At 40.6% G+C, this 21,814-nt stretch overlaps 1 protein-coding gene across 1 annotated transcript in view; it reads left to right on the top strand.

The window, feature by feature from the left end:
- Positions 1 to 21,814, top strand: part of kcng2 (potassium voltage-gated channel, subfamily G, member 2) — a 30,344-nt gene extending 8,530 nt beyond the window's left edge. Inside the window, exons 2-3 of the mRNA XM_069176634.1 lie at positions 199 to 1,093; positions 18,430 to 21,814. Coding sequence (XP_069032735.1) covers positions 311 to 1,093; positions 18,430 to 19,257 — 1,611 coding nt within the window. The 5' untranslated portion in view covers positions 199 to 310 and the 3' untranslated portion in view covers positions 19,258 to 21,814. The remainder of the gene's footprint in view (positions 1 to 198; positions 1,094 to 18,429) is intronic.

The raw sequence follows: 21,814 nt of genomic DNA, 5'->3' as shown, positions 1-21,814 counted from the left end.
TCCTGTATCATCTGTTTACACCTGGCTAATTGCTGCAGGAAGTGTCAATGAACGTTTGTCTCTGAGAGTTACAGAAGTTGTACCTTCTCCTCCAGGCAAGCTGTAATATGATTTAGATTGGTTGGATTTAGCCCTTCAATCTCCAAAAAGTGAGAAGTGCATAATGTAACTGAAACATTTATTTGTCTTTTCCTGAAGAGACGTGCCGTGTTGCTGAATGGGTGACGAGCTCCCAGTCACCTCACCTACCCTGTGAAGCCCGCTTCCCATCGCATCGTGCAGGACAGGGTCCCCCAGCAGAGTAGCAGGGATGTACCAGGAAGTGGCTTTTCTGGCCGGCGGCACCGACCACCAGTTCACCCCCTTCCACTTCAACCATGTGGAGAACCCGCAAGAGGTCACATCTGAGAAGGGTTTGTTCTACAAGCGAGCCCAGCTGCTGCTCCAGCCGCAGCCCCGCCAGCAGGATGGAGACCAGATCGGCCTGGCTGACGGAGCGGCCATTATCAACGTAGGGGGCCTCAAGTACCACATCCCCTGGTCCACGCTGGAGGAGTTCCCCCTGACGCGACTGGGCAAGCTGCGCAGCTGCAGCAACGAAGCCGAGATCATGGACGTGTGTGACGACTACGACGACAGCCGAAATGAGTATTTCTTCGACCGGAGTCCGTCTGCTTTCCGCATCATTGTGACTTTCTTAGCGGCGGGGAAGCTGAGGCTCCTGAGGGAGATGTGCGCCTTGTCCTTCCAGGAGGAGCTGCTGTACTGGGGCGTGGAGGAGAACAACCTGGAATGGTGCTGCCTCAGGAAGCTGCGACTCCGCCAGGAGGAGTACAAGGAGCAGCAGAGGCTGGACGAGGAGGATACCGAGCTCAACTCGCCACAGTCCTGCGAGGAGAGCCAGCAGCTTTCGGAAGTAGCAGAGGAGACTGTTAGTGGGGGCTGCATGCGGAAGCTGAGGGACATGGTGGAGAACCCTCACTCCGGCATCCCGGGGAAGATCTTCGCCTGCCTGTCAGTGATATTTGTAGCCATCACTACTGTGACGCTGTGTGTCAGCACCATGCCTGACCTCAGAGAGGAGGAAGAGAGGGTGAGTTGTCTCCAGTAATAACTTTATTCCCAGCCTTTCATAGTCACATATTTAAATTACCCAAAAAGTCCAAACTGATTTCCGGTTACCCGGATTTCTTCTCTGGAATGACGTCTTTTGAGTTATTGGATTTTTATTCGACAAAAGCATTTTGAAACCACGATTAAAGAAAAAGATGGCCTCTGAATTTTACCAGATAAAACAGGATCCAATTTCAACTTTCACAAGTAGTGAAGCAGACAGTAATCATGAATTGAGTCCCACAGAGTTACTTTTTTATGTATCATTGGCAAATATAAATGGCCTCAGTGGCATCTAACTGTTGAATCAAAATTAAAGCCATGATATGCTAAAACAGATTGTCATGAGGAGCACCATATTTATGGCTTTACACACCACCACACATAACTCTGAAGGAAAACCCGATCTCAGGATTTCTCTTTTGCTGTCAGTACAGCCTCAGGGTTGTGTGCCTTACAGCAGCTACAGTAGAATTCAGGTTATGTTGATGCAGCAGCCCACATACCGAGTCTTTCTGGGCTTTATTGTAAATCATCGTGACATAGACAGAGGCGAAGGCTCAGGGACAACCAGGCTTTCTCTCCCTTCACTTGAATACCAGATTATTGAGCGGCTCCACTCACTTGTTTCTGCATGCGTTCCTTCACAGCAATGAGACCCATGTTCTCCCATGTATGCGATAAGTGACGGCATATGCCGTTGATTCGACTTGACCTGCTTCCAAAAATGAATATGAAATAAGATTAAGTGAATATGAAATAAGATTAAATGAATATGAAATAAGATTAAGTGAATATGAAATAAGATTAAATGAATATGAAATAAGCTCATTATTATGTAACATCATGATTATGCAAATTGTAGCCATGAAGTCTTTATCCGTACAGTTAAAGCTTGTTTACCCGAACCTTATCGGGACCGGCTGACCAGTAAACACAGTGGGAGCTGGAAATGGAAATACTTTCTTTTATATCGTCTGTCGTGTTCGCTGTGAGGATTCATTTAAGGAGATTGATTTTAACTGCTATGTCGACTTTGCTTGGCATTTCTTTTGCACTTTGATGTCATAATCCAGATTCTGCGCATACGCTAAAATAAACACGAGGAAAAATATTAGCTCTGGAGGACAAACTGGAAATGGTAGTTCAGGAAATACGCACATTGCCGGTCTTTCTGAGAGCTACACAAAAAGATCAACGTATAGTTTGTGTGTTAATTGAGCTGGAGTCAGGCACGGTTAGCCGAGCTTAGCATATACATGTGGACTGCTTGTTGCGGGATGAACCTTGTTTTACCCAAAGTAAAGAAAAAAGACGCTAAATGTTGATGTGATGTAAATTTTAGATTTTCCATCATGTAAAAGTTTTGTTCTTGTGCAGTTTTTATGCTAACAAGACACAATGACTGTGAGCAGTCTGTTGTAACACAACAAACAACTACTTTCAGTAAAACTCAGCTATTACCTGGTCATAACATTTCTAGAAGCTATTTTGTTCTTCATGATATTGCTACTTTTAATAATATCAATACTCATTGAAATACTGTTTTTATGTAGGCTATAACGCAAATAAACTCACTCAAGCTCTTCTAAATTAAATAAAATAGACTTCTATTGGAAAAAGAATGATTGGTTGTTAGAAACGTGGATTTACAACTCATAATTCTGTGCTAAAGCTAGCTAATATGTCAATTCAATTCCATTTTATTTTTACACATTTATAGCTAAATTATAACATACCATACATTATTATAGAGAGAAACCTAGCCATCCTGCAGCACTTAACGATATTGTGGAGTAAAAATGGCCTTTTAACAGGAAGTATCTGAAGTCATGGCCTCCAATCTGGGCCAGCCTTATTTCCTGGCAAGCTTCAGTAACTCAATGCAGTCTCACATTTTGCAGTTCTGTCATCTGTCTTTTTGAAAAAAAAAAAAAAAAAAAATACAGCACAACTACAGCAAAACTAATACAGCACTTGCAATACATTTAATAAAATAAAATAAAACAAAGCTAAATGATTACTTTTCAAGCTCAGAAAAAATTGACAGCCCGTTTGAAGAAATTACATTCGCAGCACTTGCGTCAGTTTTTCTTGTTTTTTTCCATATTGATGAAGCTGCCTACATCTTCCACAGTATTCACTCCTCTCTGCTCTGCTGTTATTACAGACATGTTTGAACTAGTTGCAACTTTTTGACTCAATTATGGACTCACCTCTTCAAATTGGTTCACGTTGCAAATGTATGTGACTTATAAGAAAATGTGTTGGTATTTAAAAAAAAAAAGATGCAACTCTAAACATACTGTTGAGAAAGGCGCTAAGTATTCCAAGAGTTTATGTTTGGTTATCACTGCAGCTATAAATGTTAATGGTATTTTGAACGAGGTTCTCGTATGTAGGTACCTGAATCCAGAAGTTCTGGTTTCACTTTTACTTGCTATGGACCAAAACCAAGACTCCATGAACCGACGATTGGCTCTATGGTAACCCACAATGCAACAGTCAATGCTCTGTGCTGCCTTCCAGGCAAATACATAAACTATTGTTGATCCAGAAATAGTGCCGCTGAGTGATGTTCTGTTTGTGTATGTATTTGATTAAAGAAGGAACATCGTCCTAATTGGGGAGCTTCAGAAATGGGCATACACTTTGGAGAGAGTCTGTGTTTATGCTCTACTTAATGCACAGACATGAGATTGGCAGTGAACTCTTCATGTCGCTTTCAAAGAGAAAGGATGAAAATGTATTTCCCAAATTGTGGAACCTTTAATTGCAGTGAACCCTGAAGAATACGCCCAAACTTGAACCTGCAAGGTAGAAATTTCTTAACAACATGACGATCTTCATAACTTCCGTCTCTGGTCTCTGATTAGGTCTGAAAGTGAAAGCAGAGCACATCCACTTGTTACTGCATTTAGCTTTCATCTGGCAGGAAGAGAAATATTGCCCCCTCTGGCTTTTGTTCCCACGAACTACACATGTTGTCACAGTCCATGACACGTGGAGCAAAAAAGCATATTAAAGCTGACAATGTCTTCCTCCGGAGCCTTTTCATGTCCGCCTTTGCTTGGGAGGCTTCAGAAAGCCTGGGAGAACAGGCTGCGGGGCATCTTTGTATCGCTCTAATTCACCTCTCGAATGGCATCAACAAACCAGAATATGATTAGAGAGGAGCCTCGAAGTTTCTCCCCTTGTCAGAGATATGTCTTCATCAGTGAGGCTGTGGAGGAAGTATACAGACCCAAGTGTCCAAGCTTCAAAGAGAAAATCAGTCAGGAAAACAGCGCGGGTGAAAGCCGAACAAAGACTCGCTCAAACATATTCTTATCTTCAATTAAGTGTCGTCTATCATTAGGCCTACAATCAGCGGCTTTAATTAAATGAATCAGGATAGAAATGGGCACGATTAAGGACACGTTTTAGGCTCTGGACAGCTGAAAACTGTTATTGTGGCACCAATTAACTACCCAGAGATTCCTGAAACGTCTCGCTCCCTCGCTGTGAGAACTGTGGTGGTTCATTAGGAGTGAGAACCTAATTACCTAAAACACAAGGTTTTATGGTGGCCATATCCTTCAAGGAAAACCTACCTTATCAAAATGAAGGGAGGCAAACCACAGTGGACTACTTTACATATTCTCAACAGCCAGAAACACAACAGAGACAAAATTAAAAAAACAAGTGCCTAAAAGTTTGTTAATGTGAGGTGACATGCTGCAAATTCTTTGCCCGAGAAGTATTGTGAATGCACTTTTGTTTACAGCTTTTGGCAAGGATGTAATTGGGCAGTGTGCACATACTGTAAATTAAAAATGAGATGCAAAAAAAAAATCCTAACAAAGGTTCAGAAAGAAAAATGAAGCTGCGATCTACAAAAGGTATTTTTATGTTTTTATTATTCAAGCAATAAACCAATTTTGACAGCAAATCTCTTGCACTGCAATCGAAAATATAGTTTGTTAGTAAAAATATATGAACCAAGAATAAAATTATTTGGAGAACAAATTTGCTATTACAGTTTTGTTAGTTTTAGTTACAGAATTCAGAATTTTGCTGATGAAACTAGACTCTTTTTGGGTGACAAAAGGTTTTTGTTCCAAATCAATACTTTTTGGTTGCAAGTCATAAACTTTTATTTGCAACTCCAAAAAATTATGTTTGCGAAATGAAAACTTTTGTTTGCAAAGCAAAAACTTTAAGTTGTGTGTTGAGTTTGATGTAATAGGCGGGACCTACGCTCATAGAGGAGATTTGTATTGGTGCATTTGACCAAGTCTGGATTTGCAATCAAAACTTTTTTTTAACACAAAAAGAGTCTAGTTTCATCAGCAAAATTCTTCATTCTGTGACCAAAACTAACAAATTTGTTTGCAAACCATATCATTTTATTCCCAGTTCATATACATTGATTTATAAACTTGAGTTTTGATTGCTGTGTGAGAAGTTTACTTTCAAATCTGTTTTCCAGGCTCTGAAAACATATGCATGATTTCGGCTTCACCTCCCGCATTGTCTTCATTTATACTGATGTCAACCAAAGCACTTGTGCAGCTGATCACTTCATTGAAATCCAGCTCAACTTGGTGAATTGCTTTTTCTAATTTCCACATCTCTTTCAGTCGAGTCCACCCACTTATCCGCCTCCATCACTAAGTGTCCTAATATTCATTGGTGTTGATAGTTAGCCATTCACATCTGCACAGATCCTCCATATGCTAATTACACTAATTAAATGATGATTTCCTAAGATACCTATTTCCACATTGTAATATATTGTGTATTTGCTATATATAATGTTTTGAGACTTATGTTATTGCCCCAGGGTTGGCAGAATGAAGAAGGCAAACCACCAGATACACTGCTTTAATGCTGGGCCTGTCTAAACCTACACTAGCGTGTTAGCTGTTACTTGATACCACATTTATCATTCAAAAGCTTTTTATCTGATCAGCGCTATTGCTCTGGACACTGAATTATATTATATATAAATTTTATATAGAGATATATATATTAATGTTATCCTAATTTAAACTGCCAGTAAGTGATATTTTGGCCACTTGGGGCTCTAACACTAACCTTCAAGATACAAAGCAGCATTATCACTCAACTGGAGTGTTGTTCCAGGCCACCTATCATATATAAATCCATTATTCACTCTCCTTTTAGCTTTGTTTTGGTAACCATCAACCCCAAAAGGAAATAGCTTCAGCTGCTAAAAGCGCCACAAGCTCATTTTGGGCAGTTAAACAGTGAGCAACCTTGTCACACATCTAACAAACATAAATCAAAATTATCATTTATTTTGGAGTTGGCTTCCCTTCAGCTCGTTTTGGTCTTCACTAACTCTTAAAGCCAAGCTGTGAGCTGCTAAATGCTACAATGTGTTCCTCACTTTGTCTTTCATCTCTTTGGTGCAGGTTTTAGATAGTTGGCTCTTCGGCTGTTTAAAGCTTCATTACTTTCACTAGATACTTGTTCACTTTGATTATTGAGCATCATTTTGTGCTGGAGACACTAGAGTTGTTGTTGCTGAGCAGGTTTTAAGAGCTTTTTAACTGAAAACAGCGTCCTGCTGCAGGTGAAAACGATGGTGGGAGTGAACTAGAACACTAAATTTACAGGCTGTGAAGCCAAAACAACCTAAAAGATGTTAAGATGCTCACTAGAGTTCAGGCTAAAGCTCTTTACAAACAGGCAAAGGGAGGAATAAACAACATGAATTCCTACTCGCCAATAAATATTTCACATCAAAACTATTTATACCATTAACAATGCAATTTTACAACAATTACTTGTTCAAAAAAGGTTCAAATAGATTCGTGCCAGCTCATTCTTAAAGAAAAATTGTGGATTCAAAAAGCCAAAAATACTTTTTTAAAAGGTACTGCCATAAGTGGAAATCTTCAATATTACAAGAGACATACATTCGTTTTTCTTTTAAACTGACACTGACATGCTTTAATTCTGCTTTAATATGAATCATAGTGCACATCAGTCCATCGTCAACAGACGGATAGGCAGACGATCTGAGAAAGAAAGAGTTTTGTTTGGGAACATTTTAGGTTCAGACCTGATGACACAGGTGAGCTCTGCTCCATAAATGTTGTGGAGGTGGCCGCAAATTTTTCTTCATGTGTGCTTCAGGTGCAGCATCCGAATGAACATTCACAACAGCAGAAACTAGGAAAGACATCGGTTGTGGCTCTTTTCTTTGCGAAGAGAGCTCAGAAAAATTCACCCTCGCTCCTTTGCCTCACAATAGTAGCAGTCTGTCTGAAGGTACTCATGACAAAAACAACAGTTTAAATGAATATGGTAACAGCCTAGGTGACATGTCAGTTTTGACTTTTGTAAATGTCGTTGTGTTCATTCGAGTTGTCATTCTATTGTTGTATTGTTGTAGTTAATGAGATTTCCAAGCATCATTAAGCACGTCATGACTCCGAAAACTGCGCTGTGATTGGTGGAGGGAAGTGTTGTGGTTTTTCAGTGAGCTATTTGTAAGAGGGGAAGTAGTCCTTGTGTTGGCCCACAGTAGACGGTGTCATTCAAAATAAAATTCCTGCAAACCAGGCACTGTTTGGGAATTTTGTAAGGCGAAATGCTACAATATATCGAAATGCGAATTAGTCGCACAAAAAAAAAAAATCGAGCCAGTTGACAATTCTTTCCACGACTCCTTTCACATACAACTTGTCATGAAATCCATTGTTAACATAACAAGGTTTCATTTTGGCAGTTTTAACAACTCTCAGCTTGGATTGACTGGTGAAAATTCAATCGTAACCCAAAGCATTTCAGCATTTTCATTCGCAGTAAATTAAGTCATGTTCCACTGCTAAGCGGGAGGGTAATACAACCCAAACCCAGGAAGCTGCCTTGCACTCGGTCACTTGAGCCGGAGCAGAGAGTTTGGCAGAAACTAGAAGTTTTTAAGGAGCTGTCTGCAATGGAAAGCACTTAGCCCAGCTGTTTAATCTAATCTGGCTCTTAGAGAAACATTCAGTGGCTGAGAGACTTTTCTCTCCCTCCCTGTCTCTTTCTCACATACCAGCAAAAATACAAAAGAAGCCATATTGTATTTCAGATTTCATGGTCCCTCGTCCACGCTCTCTGAACGAATAGGGGATTAAACATCTCAAGTGCTTTGTCGATTTCTTCCCTCAGAATTGCTTACTCTGTTTGCATAAGCATCTTTTAAAACTGTGTTCTTGTCCCATTTATCTCCTGCGAGAGTCTCGGCTATGGCTCTAACCTCTCAGTGACTCTGCTCCTGCCTCACATCCCTACACACTCCATTGTGATGTAAATCCCAGCCACTTTAAAGTACACCCCTACCACAGTCATACATCATCACAGGAACGCAGGGCAAAGGCTGTAGGAAAACAGGGATAGTTTTGTCTTGAGTCTTTTGTCTTGTCTTTGCTGAAAATAGGAGCTGCGCATCACTCATTCCTGCTGACTGTGAGGTAGACGTACTGCTGTTCATGCTTGGATAAATGTACCATCCGTCATAGCATTGGCGAATTGTGTTTCTCACCCAGTGTTTGGTGAATAATTCCAGTTGAGTAGTGGAGTGATTTCGTTCCTACTTCTGTTACAGTGGGAATATTGTCATGTTTTATGCAAGAACTTCCTTCTCTACAATAGTTTCAGAGTGCACAGAAATAGGATAAGCACTAACATAGAGTATTTATATGGAAACATAATTTTGCCGTACAGTAAATATTAGCAGACTACCCATACGAACAACCAGGCAATTGATGTCAATTAAAATCTTTTCAGTGAAAGCACAGTAACATCAGCTTACCTTTATTTTTCAAATGTATTTAACAATTAAGCTTCTTAATGTTGAGTATAAAAATCTGTGTAGTGAAAAATCCAACATCCTGAAATCCCCCCAAAACTATTGGGCTCCTGTAAGAGGTGCAATCAAAACGTTGCGAGACTGTTCCTGTTTCCCTCCAAACGTAGAGCAGCACAGTAGTGCCCATGGAACAGGCCGAAGCAATAACTTAAGTGAGTTGAGATTTGTCATTTCACTGGCAAGTTGGCGGGTGGCGATCAACGATTGTGTCATTGTGGGTGAGAAATTTGAGAGTTGTCAACCCAATGATATTTGTGCCACAGTTCAGGTAGTTTGCGCTGAATGTTTTCCCTCAGATGCTGTTAGGTTGTACGTTACAGTAGAACTCTGTGTTGACAGTCTGACCCAGTGGGATAAATCCACAGAGCACAACCCCACGAGAAGAAAAACAGGTTGCGATCCTGACCTGAAGCGCCTTAAGTCTTGAACAGTGACGTTCTGCCCCTCTTGAAATGTGAATTCCCCTCGATACATCTTTCCAGTTGTATTGCCTCATCGCTGTAGGCTTTCAGAAGCTCTTTAATGGTCTTTGTAGCTAATTTACAAAGTTTGACACAAAATTGTATGTGTACTCTGCAGAACTTCCAGGTCCATGATAAAAAATGGTGACATTTAGTCCTCTCACCAAGACTCACTATCCAACTCTACAGCCTTTAACAGTTTTTAGCTCATAGTTTTGGTTCTCTGGGCCACTGTATGATTGAGTCCATTGGCTCTCATCAGATTTGAAGCTGTTGTTTTATTGTGTATATTAAAACAAATTACATTTTAATAACTTTTCAAGGAAAGTTGTGTTAGTGGAAAAGACAGGCTAGCAAGGTTATCGAAAAGTAGGCTTTTGACTTCTTTGGCTGTTTCTTTCTGGCCCTTGCCCTGCAAGTTATAACGGCTTTGGGAATCTCTCAGTTTCTTCACCTGCACCTTAAAAACTCTTTAATGCAGTATTAAGTAGCTTAATAATTAATAAAGGGTTTGGATAGCCAGGAATAACATGGGATTTGAGGTTCTCCTTTAGTTTTTAGCTATGCACCAATAATGTAATTTAAATGTGAGTTGATGTATAGCAACGACAAATGTCACAACAAAGACCGAGTTTGAGGCCTTGCAAGTTAAAAAAAATAAATAAGAAAGACCAGTAGCTCCCTTCACAAAAGCAACAGCAAGAGACATTCAAGTCTACTACTGCCACAGGTAGTTGCCTGCCCCACATCTTTATTCAAGTAGTGGCCTGTCAATGAGATTTAACATTTTTATTTAGAACCAACAAAAGCAGAGTGAAAGAAGATTAAATAATATATCTGTCCTGCCCTTTGGTTACTTACTGCAATAGAAAAGCTCCAGCTGTGCTCGCTCTAATTGTTCCTCCCTGCGGAGCTGCAAGTACACCCAGCTGAAAAGCCTCTCAAAACTTGAAGAGGGAACACCATTGACTAAGTATTCGGAAAATGCTTCTCTTGTTACCACAGAAGCATTTGCATTAGTAAACATTTTCAGCTAGAGTAGTCTTGTCTGCCATTGACTTATAAAGTGTGATTTTAACATATTATAAAGATTTTTTTTTCTGGTGTAACCACAAAGGAAGCACTGTGTGGAAAAGATGAAGGATATTGACTAATTGAATGATAATTTTCAGGTGATATGAGGGTACAGTGGTGCCAAAATCTAATCAAAACATTTAGAGGATTTCGAGTCCCAGGCGATTGAGCTTTTAACTCGTGTCCAAATGTTGCAAATAAACTCTGCCTGTGTGTGTTGAAACAATTGTATAAGAGTAATGTGGAACAATAAAATGGCTCAATCACAACAAAGTATAAACACTGTAAAGAACCAAAACCATCAGTCACAATGGTGTATTTTACCATGTAGGAGAAAGAGAGTGAGCAAACATGCGTTAGATAACATCCATCAATATTGTTAGTTAGGTTAGATTAGATAATGCTGCAATGGTAATTTGGCTCATCAAGGAGGCAGAGAACAGCATATAAATAAATAAATAAATAAATAGGAAGGCTGTCTTTACACTGTCAGCCTTTACAATGCCTATAAGAAGTATTCACCCCCCTTGGATGTTTCACCCTTTTGTTGCTTTTATACATGAAATCATGATCAATATAATTTGGCTTTTTTTGACAAGAATTTGCAAAAAAACCCCTCTTTAATATCAAAGTGAAAACAGATTTTTACAAAATAATGTCAATTAATTAAAATATATAAAGGTAAAGTAAATGATTGCATAAATATTCACCCCCTTCAAGTCAGTATTTAGTAGATGCACCTTTGGCTGCAATCACAGCACTGAGTCTGTGTGGATATGTCTCAATCAGGCTGGCACATCTGGACACTGCAATTTTTCTCCATTCTTCCTTGCAAAACAGCTAAAACTCTGTCAGGTTGCTCGGGGATCGGGCGTGAACAGCTCTTTTCAAGTCCAGCCACAAATTCTCAATTGGATTGAGATCTGGGCTTTGACTTGGCCGCTCCAGAACATTCATCTTGTTGTCTTTGAACCATTTCTGTGTAGCTTTTGCTGGGGGTCGTTGTCTTGCTGGAAAATAAATCTTCTCCCAAGTCGTAGTTCTCTTGCGGACTGAGTCAGATTATCCTCCAGGATTTGGTGATATTTTTCTGCATTCCTGTTCCCCTCTACCTTTACAAGCCTTCCAGGGCCTGCTGCTGAGAAGCATCCCCAGAGCATGATGCTGCCACCACCACGCTTCACGGTGGAGATGGTGTGTTTGTGGTGATGTGCAGTGTTTGATGTTTGCCAAACTTAGCATCTAGTCTGATGGCCAAAAAGCAAAATTTTTGTCTCATCAGACCAAAGAACCTTCTTCCAATTGACCTTGGAGTCTCCCACATGCCTTTGGGCAAATTCCAGGTGAGATTTCATATGAGCTTTTTTCAACAGTGGCTTTCTCTTTGCTACTCTCCCATACAGCTTCGACTGGTGAAGAACCCGGGCAACAGTTGTTGTATGTACAGTCTCTCCCATCTGAGCCACTGAAGCTTTCACCTCCTCCAGAGTGGTCGTAGGTGTCTTGGCGGCCTCCCTCACCAGTCTTCTCCTTGCCCGGTCACTCAGTTTGTGAGGATGGTCAGCTCTAGGCAGATTTAAACAAGTGCCATACTCCTTCCATTTCTTAATGATGGATTTAACTGAACTCTGTGGGATGTCCAGTGAGTTGGAAATCTTTCTGTAGCCATCTCCTGACTTATACTTTCAATGATCTTTTCTCTGAATTGTTTGGAGTGTTCTTTTGTCTTCATGTTGCAATTGTAGCAGGAATACTGATGAACCAGAGACTGGACCTCCCAGACAGGTGTTTTTATACTATAATCACTTGACACACATCAACTGCACTCAGGTGATCTCCATTTCACTAATTGTGACACTGCTGGCATCAACTAGCTGGACCTCTGTTGAATTAGGTCAGTCACTTTAAAGGGGGTGAATATTTATGCAAACACTTATTTTACACTATATATTTTTAATTAATTCACATTAGTTTGTAAAAATCTGTTTTCACTTTGACATGAAAGAAGCTTTTTTTGCAAATTCTTGTCAAAAAAAGCCAAATTATATTCACCATGATTTCATGTATAAAAGCAACAAAAGGGTGAAACATCCAAGGGGGTGAATACTTTTTATAGGCATTGTAAAGGCTGACAGTGTAAAGACAGCCTTCCTATTGGTCCAGGTTGAAGTGGACGGCCAGCTATTCAGCTACACCATTACCAGATGTACAAACAGAAAAATGCACTCATGTTCCGTCTGTGTAAATAAGCATTGCAGGCTATCAGCAGTAGTTACAGATAACATGGAAGTGTGCACTTAGTGGCTTTCACATGGGGAAAAACACCGACGTATTCTGAAAGCGGCTAAAATGTGTGTATTACAGGTCGAAAGGATTAAAATATTTTTGCCCAGCAAAAAACAGAAAGGGAAAGCACACGCCATATTGTTCGCCTGCCCTCCCTGAATAACCAGCTGTAATAAATACATATTGACGTGCAGCAAAATGGCTTGGGTCGAGGCCAATGCTCTGCGTGTGAGTTATTGCAGTGTTTTCAGACTATTGAAAAATAAATAAAATTGTGGCGTTGGTGGGTTGGACCTTGTCTTCTGGGCAAAGACGATGATTATTCAAATCTTTAAATAGTTCCAGGAAAAGTAATCAGGGTTCTGTTATTATTGGTTTGAGCTGAATAATGCGTACACTCTCAAACACATAAGCACTGAGGTAATTAACCAAGCCGTAAGCTACAACCACCTGGTGTGTAGGGACTCGGTGGAGAAATTACAGATAGGGTACATTATTTGGTCACAGTGAGAAATTATTGGACACAGCAGGTCACTAAACTATGACTTTTTATTGGAACATTGGTCTATTTGTAATCATTTGTGCAAAATGACTTATATGTGCTCCAATTTCTCCCTCAGGCTGGTTTCTCTGAACCACCACTCTGTCTCCACTTTCCCAAGCATCCTGGTTATTTGCAATCATCTCAAACCCAGCAATCAGTGTCACTGATTTGATACTAAATGAAAGAATTAAGACAAGAATCGAAAAATATACTTTACTGACAGTGTTTAGTTATGCAGAAGACAGGCGAGGCCTCATGTCACTGGTGAGATGCACCGGGTTAAATAAGCAACAGTGGTTATTGAATATATCGTTAACAGTGAATGTGGCAGGAGCCCTTCCCAGCATGCACTGGGAGAGTGGCTATATTATTGGTAGGTCGTTGTTCTGCCAGTTCTGAAAATAGACATATGAAAAAGTTCACTCCCATGACCTATTTAGTTTCTAATTCACCTGACCTACAACCAATCCATATATGACCATATATTTGCATGTGGTAAGACAATCCTTGCACCTATTGTAACCTTCCGCCAGGGAATATAGTTCCTGGTTTTGAGCTGGTCTGCCTCTTTGGTCCAAAGTAATTCATTTTTAAAAACATAGAATGGATTACCATGAAATATTACAGTCAGCCAGAAGATGACTTAAAGTAATATGGATGATTCCCTGACTTTTAATCAACTCCCATCATCTGATTAAATTTATTGTTTTACCAAATACTGTCCCTGCAAAAAGTCCTTCTTGTGATGACGTCCACATTCCCTTCAGCCTGAGCAAACACCTTAAATTAAATTAATGACCATGGTCAACTTTTTCTGCTAAATATAAGTACAGTATATGAGATAATTACTGTAATTATTTGAATTATAATATTTATGGTGTTCGCTGCCTCACAGGTACTTGGTTTGAACCAGATAATTGTCTGGAGACCTTCTGTGTGGAAGTTCAGCTGGGTTTTTTCTCCAGGTGCTCCAGCTTCCGCCCACAGTCCAAAGACATGCATGGTTGTAGTGTAGGTGTGAATGTTAATGTCTGCCTCTCTGCATTTGCCCTACAACTGACTGGCGATCTACCCAGAATGCACCACGCCTCTCGCCCAATGGATGACTGAGGTTTCTTTGTGCAGAGCATGTAAGAAACAGGACAAACACAAGGTGGACGAGAACAATTTCATTGGCACTGTTGGTAATAGAGACATTTTTATCCCATATCTTAACTGGTTTTAATACATTTGTAACTCTGTGATTGAACACAGGTTGGGAATGAATTGTTTTCCCAAGTGAAGGAGTTAAAAGTATCCTTGAGTCTGGCTTAAAATTGAGGGTGAAATTGAGTGTGACATGAACAGACAGATTGCTGGGTAGTCACACACGTATCTTACTCAACCATTGAAGTAAAGAGCGACCTGAACCAGAAGGCAAAGCTTTCGATTTTCTAGTTGATGGACATTCAAACCCTCACATGTTGTTAGATTGCAAATGTAAGTGGCAAAAAGTTTCCTCAGTTATGGTCCTGGCTCATCCTTAGAAACAGCAGCCCAGACCATCAAAATAAGTATAGGGTAGAACCGCTGCTCCTTCTTGTTGAAAGGAGCAGCTTGAGGTGGTTTGGGCATCAGATTAGAAAACATCCTGGGTGCCTTATATTTGAAAGTTCTCCACTGGCATCTAAATTGTATAAAATCTGGGCCTGAACCCAAAACATGCTGGAGTGGGGATATATTTCATCCGGCCTGGCGATGCCGCAAGATCCTGCAGGAGCTGGAAAACGTTGCTGGTAAAAAGGGGTGTTTGGACTACCTTGCTTACCAACTCTGGATAAGCAGCAAAATATGAATTTAATTTCAGACAAATGTCCATATTTGTGTTGCTCTTTACATTGTATTTAACATTTAAAACAGCTGGAATACCTTTAAAGAACACATTCTCCTATTTCTGCCAACTTGTCTAGAAATATGTTAAAAAAATTCCTCAACCTTAAAAATCCAAACATTCACATTCAGTCACATTTTTATTCTGTAGTGGTATTAAGATGGTTTCTGGAGGAGACCAATCTGGATGGCAGAACAAATACACACAGAAACACACTGTAAATCCCAGTGAGGTGAACAAATGAGGGTGGTAAATAGAGCCATTAAAAGCCTGGGTGTGCCGAACACAGAACCAGCTCATTATTTGAAGTTTGCCTGTTTGTTGAATCAGACCCTCTACAATATATCAGGGCTGATGAGAGGTGAGCCGTCGCTTCCTGCATTGTTTGGTTTACATGCTTGTCTCCAGCAATTGTGTGCTTTTGATTTGATCCTCAGCGGTGCATCAACGAACATCAGAGGCTGTTCAGCGTAGAAAAGGGGCAGGAGGGAGTGTAAAATGCACTCAGCCAGAAAGCCTCTGAATGAGAACAAAACAAATACGCTGGTCAAATTCAGAGGGAGGGATGGTACCAGCTGCAAATGTGTCACAAACAGACAGACTCCCTTGTGGAGACAGCGTAGGTGTGAAACACACTGGCTAGCATGTGAAAATGGGTGACTTCCTTAAGGATTTGGACGGTACTAGATTTACTTGTTTTGCCTTCAGACTCTTTCTACATTGGATGTGAAATGACAGCATGCAGTGAATGTGTCGGTACAACCAGCAAGGAGACTGACTATTTAGTTCATATATTTCAACATAGTATAGGCCTATTGTATTTTAGCCAAATAGCGTCCGTGTCGAGGCTACTAACAGATTACTGAGAGTCAGGGCAGAAGAGGACCTGAACCATCTGGTGTTAGTGTGTGTTTGGTAACTAGCCTTGATGGCCCAGAGCAACTCTGCAGTGATGACGAGAGGAAGAGAAGCTGTCGTAATGTTGCATGAACTGGGCCTTTATTTCCTTTTCTGGGGCAGTGAACACCGTGCAAAACTTGGAAAACTTTTACTCTAACTCTTTATGTCCGATTATAGAAACGTAATCACCGCTATCGGCATACACTTCACAGAAGCCGAGGCTACGTGATACTAATGTTACTTCTGACATGTGAGAGGACAAAAAAACAAATTTTCCTTGTGGTCTCGTTCACATATATCACCTGTATGTGTTTCGCACCGTATCAAAGAGGATGATTGCTTGTCCATATGTGTCAAAAAAACAACAGTTTCTTAATTTATCACATGTACCACAGTCCCAGGCAAAAGTCTGTTGTAAAGAATACATTATTCTATTATTATTATTATTATTATTATTATTCTAGCAATAGTTTGCTGGATATATGAACAAATATTAACAAACATGGCTTTTGTTTTAAATGTCTGGTCTAAATTGGCTGAAAATCCCCCCAAAATGAAGCAGACCATCTGCTTTAACCTGTCACTGTTTTATTCATTTCACATTTCAGAATAAAAGTATGGAGCCAAACCATGAGCTTGTTAGCAGCTGGCCAGGGAATATGGAGCTGAGTCCTTGTTGTTACTTTTAATTTTACTATGGACTTCGGCCAGTGGGGACTTTTTGATGTTACAATGACTAATTCATAATAAGATGTTGCGTGTTTTGGTGTCATGGTTGACAGATGTACCCAAGTCTGCAGTGGTCCTTCTGAAAAAAATGTCATAATGAATTAGATATCAGGCCTCAAAGAGGGGTATGTTTGAGGGCGTTCCTGGTTTGATTGACATGCGTGGGGTGCAGTCAGATTTCCAGTATAGTTTCCTCGGGTTCTCAGTCCGATCCACAGATCCCTCACCATTCCCTTGGTTTGTCCAATTATGGTCACTTCTGGCTCAAAAAAAACAAAACAAGATGGCGACGGACAGAATGTCAGACTCAAGGCTTCAAAACAGCTTTTCATAAACCACTTGTTAGTTGTGACCAACCCAACATCTGTGCTCTGACTGAAAATGTATTAATGCAGCATTTTTAGAGACCAGAACTTTGCAGATTAGCCTGTATCACTTTTTTTTTTATCATGACACCTCCTTTTTAAAGTCCCTAAACTCAACATGATTTCTATTTTCTCTCATTTTACTTGTAAACTTTCACTTTGGGGGCTTGTTGCTGCTGCTGTGTGAAAATCCGCAGACCCAGTTTTGCCGATCAGTCATTTATATGGTCCTTAATGGGTTTATCAAGTTTAATGTCTCCGGGGCAAAAAACATACTATGTGCAAAACTGGGTGTATACTCTAAACAAAAAAATGCATGAGGCTGTTTGAGCAAATGCTCAGGAAAATAGTTTGCTTACAAACTGCCAGGTTTGCGCATTCACAGTTAAAGAAAACCTTTACAACCTCGGTGCGTGTCGGTGTCTCCGTTAAGGCCAGCTGATGTCGTCGTACGTTATTGCACGACCTCAGAAGTCTTTCCACAAATATCTAAGCCATCTCAACAGGCTGAAAAGAAAAGAGAAATTCACAAGTTTTTAAGGAGTCCAAATAAAGTTTTCTTGTCTCCACGTGTTCTAATTAATCCACACATAATTAAACCACCAAAATGGAGCAAAGCACAGAATATTTTCCATCATTAATAACACAAAGTAATGGCAGCAAAATGACAAAATATACACACTTTTTTAGTCTCCTCAAGGGGTAATTTTGACTTAATAACCAAGTAATCTCATAATTATATTTTCAAATATTTATGAACGCTATTTCAGCAGTTTTGAAAAAATGTATTATCATCAAAAGAGAGAATTTTCAGCTTAAAATGTATGACACCGTCTGCACCTCTTCTTCCACCTCTTCCAGCTTTCACCTCTTGATCACTCAGGTTTGATGTGAACGTCTGTGAGGTTTGCTAGATCAGATCATCAAAGCCTTCGCTTTACACTTCATGAATCTTTTAGCACCTCCTCTGTCGTGTTTTGTTCTGTTAGAGAAACAGACTCATCTTTTTGTTTTTGAGATCTAACGCGGTAGCCACTTCTGTCAATGACGAACCCACAAATCGAAAAAGAGTCTTTGAAATACCTTCTTAATTACTAACTACGTGTTGCGTCGTCACTTCATTATCTGAAAGCGCTTTTGGAGTTCACGTCTCACTCGCTGAAGGCTGTTGTGTAATGTAACAAAAAACCCTTAATGTGTCTTTTTTTTCTCTGCAGGGCGAGTGCTCCCAGAGGTGCTATAACATCTTTGTTCTGGAGACGGTGTGCGTCGCCTGGTTCTCACTTGAGTTCCTCCTGCGCTTCATTCAGACTCAGAGCAAGTGCATGTTCCTGCGGACGCCTCTGAACGTCATCGACGTGGTGGCCATCCTTCCCTACTACATCACCCTCATCGTGGACTCTCTGTCGGTGGGAGAGAAACCTGTGGGCTCAGGGAACAACTACCTGGAGAAGGTGGGGTTAGTCCTCCGAGTTCTCCGAGCTCTACGGATCTTTTACGTCATGAGGTTGGCCCGACACTCCTTGGGCTTACAGACGCTCGGTCTGACGGTGAGGAGGTGTACACGAGAGTTCGGCCTGCTGCTGCTCTTCCTCTGCGTGGCCATGGCTCTTTTCTCGCCGCTGGTGTTCCTAGCTGAGAGCGAAATGGGCGCCAAGCAGGAGTTCACTAGCATCCCTGGGAGCTACTGGTGGGCGGTCATCTCCATGACCACCGTCGGCTACGGGGACATGGTGCCCAGAAGCATCCCCGGCCAGGTGGTGGCGCTCAGCAGCATCTTGAGCGGCATCCTCCTGATGGCCTTCCCCGTCACGTCCATCTTTCACACCTTCTCTCGCTCCTACTTGGAGCTGAAGGAGGAGCAGAGCCGGGCGCTGAGGCACAAGCCGGACTCACAGGACAGCACCAAGTCGCAGAACAGCGAGGACTCTCAGGAGACGGACAGCTACCACGGCATCACGGAGGCCGCGGTGTCGGCCGCGCAGCGGAGAAAGACCATGGCTGCTAAGAGGGCTGCTGAGATCAGAGCGTCCACGCAAACTTAGCCGCTCCTCTGAGGCCGTGACACCCGGCTCTGGGATTTCAAGGATGACAAGCTGGAGGACTGGAAACAGAGAGGATTTTCTTCCCGGGTCTCTGCTTTGATCGTGTGACGCACTTGTGCACCAGAGTGCATCTGAGTTTCACAAGTTTTACAGAGGGGCTGCAGAGGTCTTTTTATTTCAGCACATTTGACATTAGAATATGGCTACCAGTAAAATATTTATGACTAAACAAGTCAAGCTAAATGAGATTAAAAAAAAAAACCTGACTGAGGCAGTGTTCTCACTGACTGCGATTCAGATAAGTCTGTGAAAAGGAAATCTAAAACCAAAACATCACACTGTTTTTCAGACCTTTACACTAATAATTCATGTCCATCATGGAGCTGTATTTGAGTGGATTGTTTGAAATGAAGGTGTTTGCTGAGGTGTCAAACGTGCAGGAATATACTGTCCATTCACTCTCTGTTGTATTTCACCAAATCCAATAACTTATTGTCGGTGGCATCGTGTTATAGAAGTGTCATATATGTACATGATGATCTCAGAGCATTTGTTAGCAGTGAAGCGGAGCTATTTCATCTCAACATAATAACATACAACTAATGTGTCTGTCAAAGGGCTTTACGGCGTGCTGAGAGGTTTTGTTTATCGGCCAATGACGAGAGGTGTCTCCATTAGGTGGCTCTGTGTGATACAAAGGTGGTTTGACAGTTTGTTATTTTGCTGAAAGCCAAATGAGAAGATTGACACCAGTCTCCTGTTGTGCCAAAAAATGAAGCTGCAGCCAATATTAGCCGAGCTTATCTTAGCATAAACACTGGAAATGGGGGTAAACAGCTAGCTCTATGATGACATCTAAAACTCACTAATAAACCCTTTAAATCTTGTTAAATTTGTACATAAACCAGTCACACTGGCCTCAGGTGAGTTCAGGACTCCATAATTTGTAAATCTAAAGCTTTAGAAGTGCTAACAGGAGTATGTTTGACCTTTGCAGTGAGTCCAGCGAGCAGTTGCGTCTTGCTTTGTGTCGTTATGCTAAGATAAGAGAACTTTCTAGCATGTTAAATAATCACATCCAAAGCTACTTTTGAATTTTATTTCAGACTTATTTCAGACAGTGAAAAAAAAAAATCTTATCTCAAAGTCTTTTTTTTCTGCAGCTCTCATGGTCTTCATACATGAATGGAATTTACTCAAATGTCACTAATATGGCTCATTTGTCAGAACCCGCCCAAAGTTGAAAACACTTGCTGGTGTATTCAGGTTCCTTTGGGGATGTAACTGAAAGGTCTGTGCATGTTTTTAATGTGTCATTATATTAACCACCCGAGCTTCATTTTACGTCACTTTTTGGGTATGACTCCACTTACCAAACATCATTTTCCAAGCACCTTTGATGATAACATGAGAGACCCTAACAGAAAACCCACATGGATTCCACATGTGCAAAACCTCATGTGATCACATGACCATGTAGGCTTCACATGTGAGACATGTCTTTTGCACATGGGAAACATGGGTTTGGAACATTTTCATGGTGCAATGTGTGAAGCCCATGTAGATTCCCACGTGAAAACTTTTCCACATACTTTTCCCATGTTATCATATGTTGCAACATGTGTCATACATGTGATCACATGTGGAAAACATAGGAAACACATGTTTTTTTTTTCTCCAAAGCGAATGTGTGTTGGAGGATCGATGAATTTGAGAAATGGATAATACCGTAGGTTGTGTTGGTGCTAGTCCTCTTGTCACCAATTGGGTACATTTTTAATGTGAACGAAGTCTGTCAGAGAAGCAAACAATTACCAAAAGGTCTAATTACACTTTGCTTCTACTCAAAGAGGCTGACTGACTGTGGCAAGTATAATACATCCACCTACTGACCCCAAACGCTGTAGTCTAAAACTATTTCAAGTACTGCCAATAATTTCCGCAGTCTTACGTGATATAACACAGCATTTCATTTTCTCTGACTTTGAGTGCCTTGTACTTTGAAGTGAAACACTAAAAAAACATTTCCCCAAATTGTTGTCAAGTTAGAAATATCAAAGCGTGCTTGAGAGTGCAAATTAGGTTTAGATATTTTTAATATGCCATACAGGTTGTAAAGAAGTGTTTAGTCTGCTGACTCTGAATCACAGTCACTGGATGAACTGAATCATTAAAAAGCATGAAAATATTACACAAAACACTCTTGACACGATTATATCTAAAATATTTAGGTTGAATGAGAATATTGTTTTGATTAGGAGCAGATGGTGCGTTTGAATAGAAACCTAATTTAAATGGATTTGTGCTTTGCGTCATGAATCCATAGCCTGAGGGACAGTCTCTTTTGAAAAATGTAATAAAGATTATAATGAACACAGTCCCACATGGAAAGGCTTTGATTTAACAACTTATTAAACACAAGGATGCTCTCAAACTTGTGAAACAATATGTGCTGTTCTTTTCCTCTTAGAACATAGGAAATTGGTGGTGTGGTTCATGCTTTTTTTTTTTTAACGAATATTATGCATAATAAAGGGAAAACGCACCCTGAACTGAA

Source organism: Embiotoca jacksoni, unplaced genomic scaffold (genome assembly GCF_022577435.1).
Source record: "Embiotoca jacksoni isolate LCO1_2020_lvr unplaced genomic scaffold, fEmbJac1.0.p SCAF_7, whole genome shotgun sequence".
NCBI classification, from domain to species: domain Eukaryota; kingdom Metazoa; phylum Chordata; class Actinopteri; family Embiotocidae; genus Embiotoca; species Embiotoca jacksoni.
Note: the sequence above shows the minus strand (reverse complement) of the source record. Positions and strands in the feature narration are given on the sequence as shown.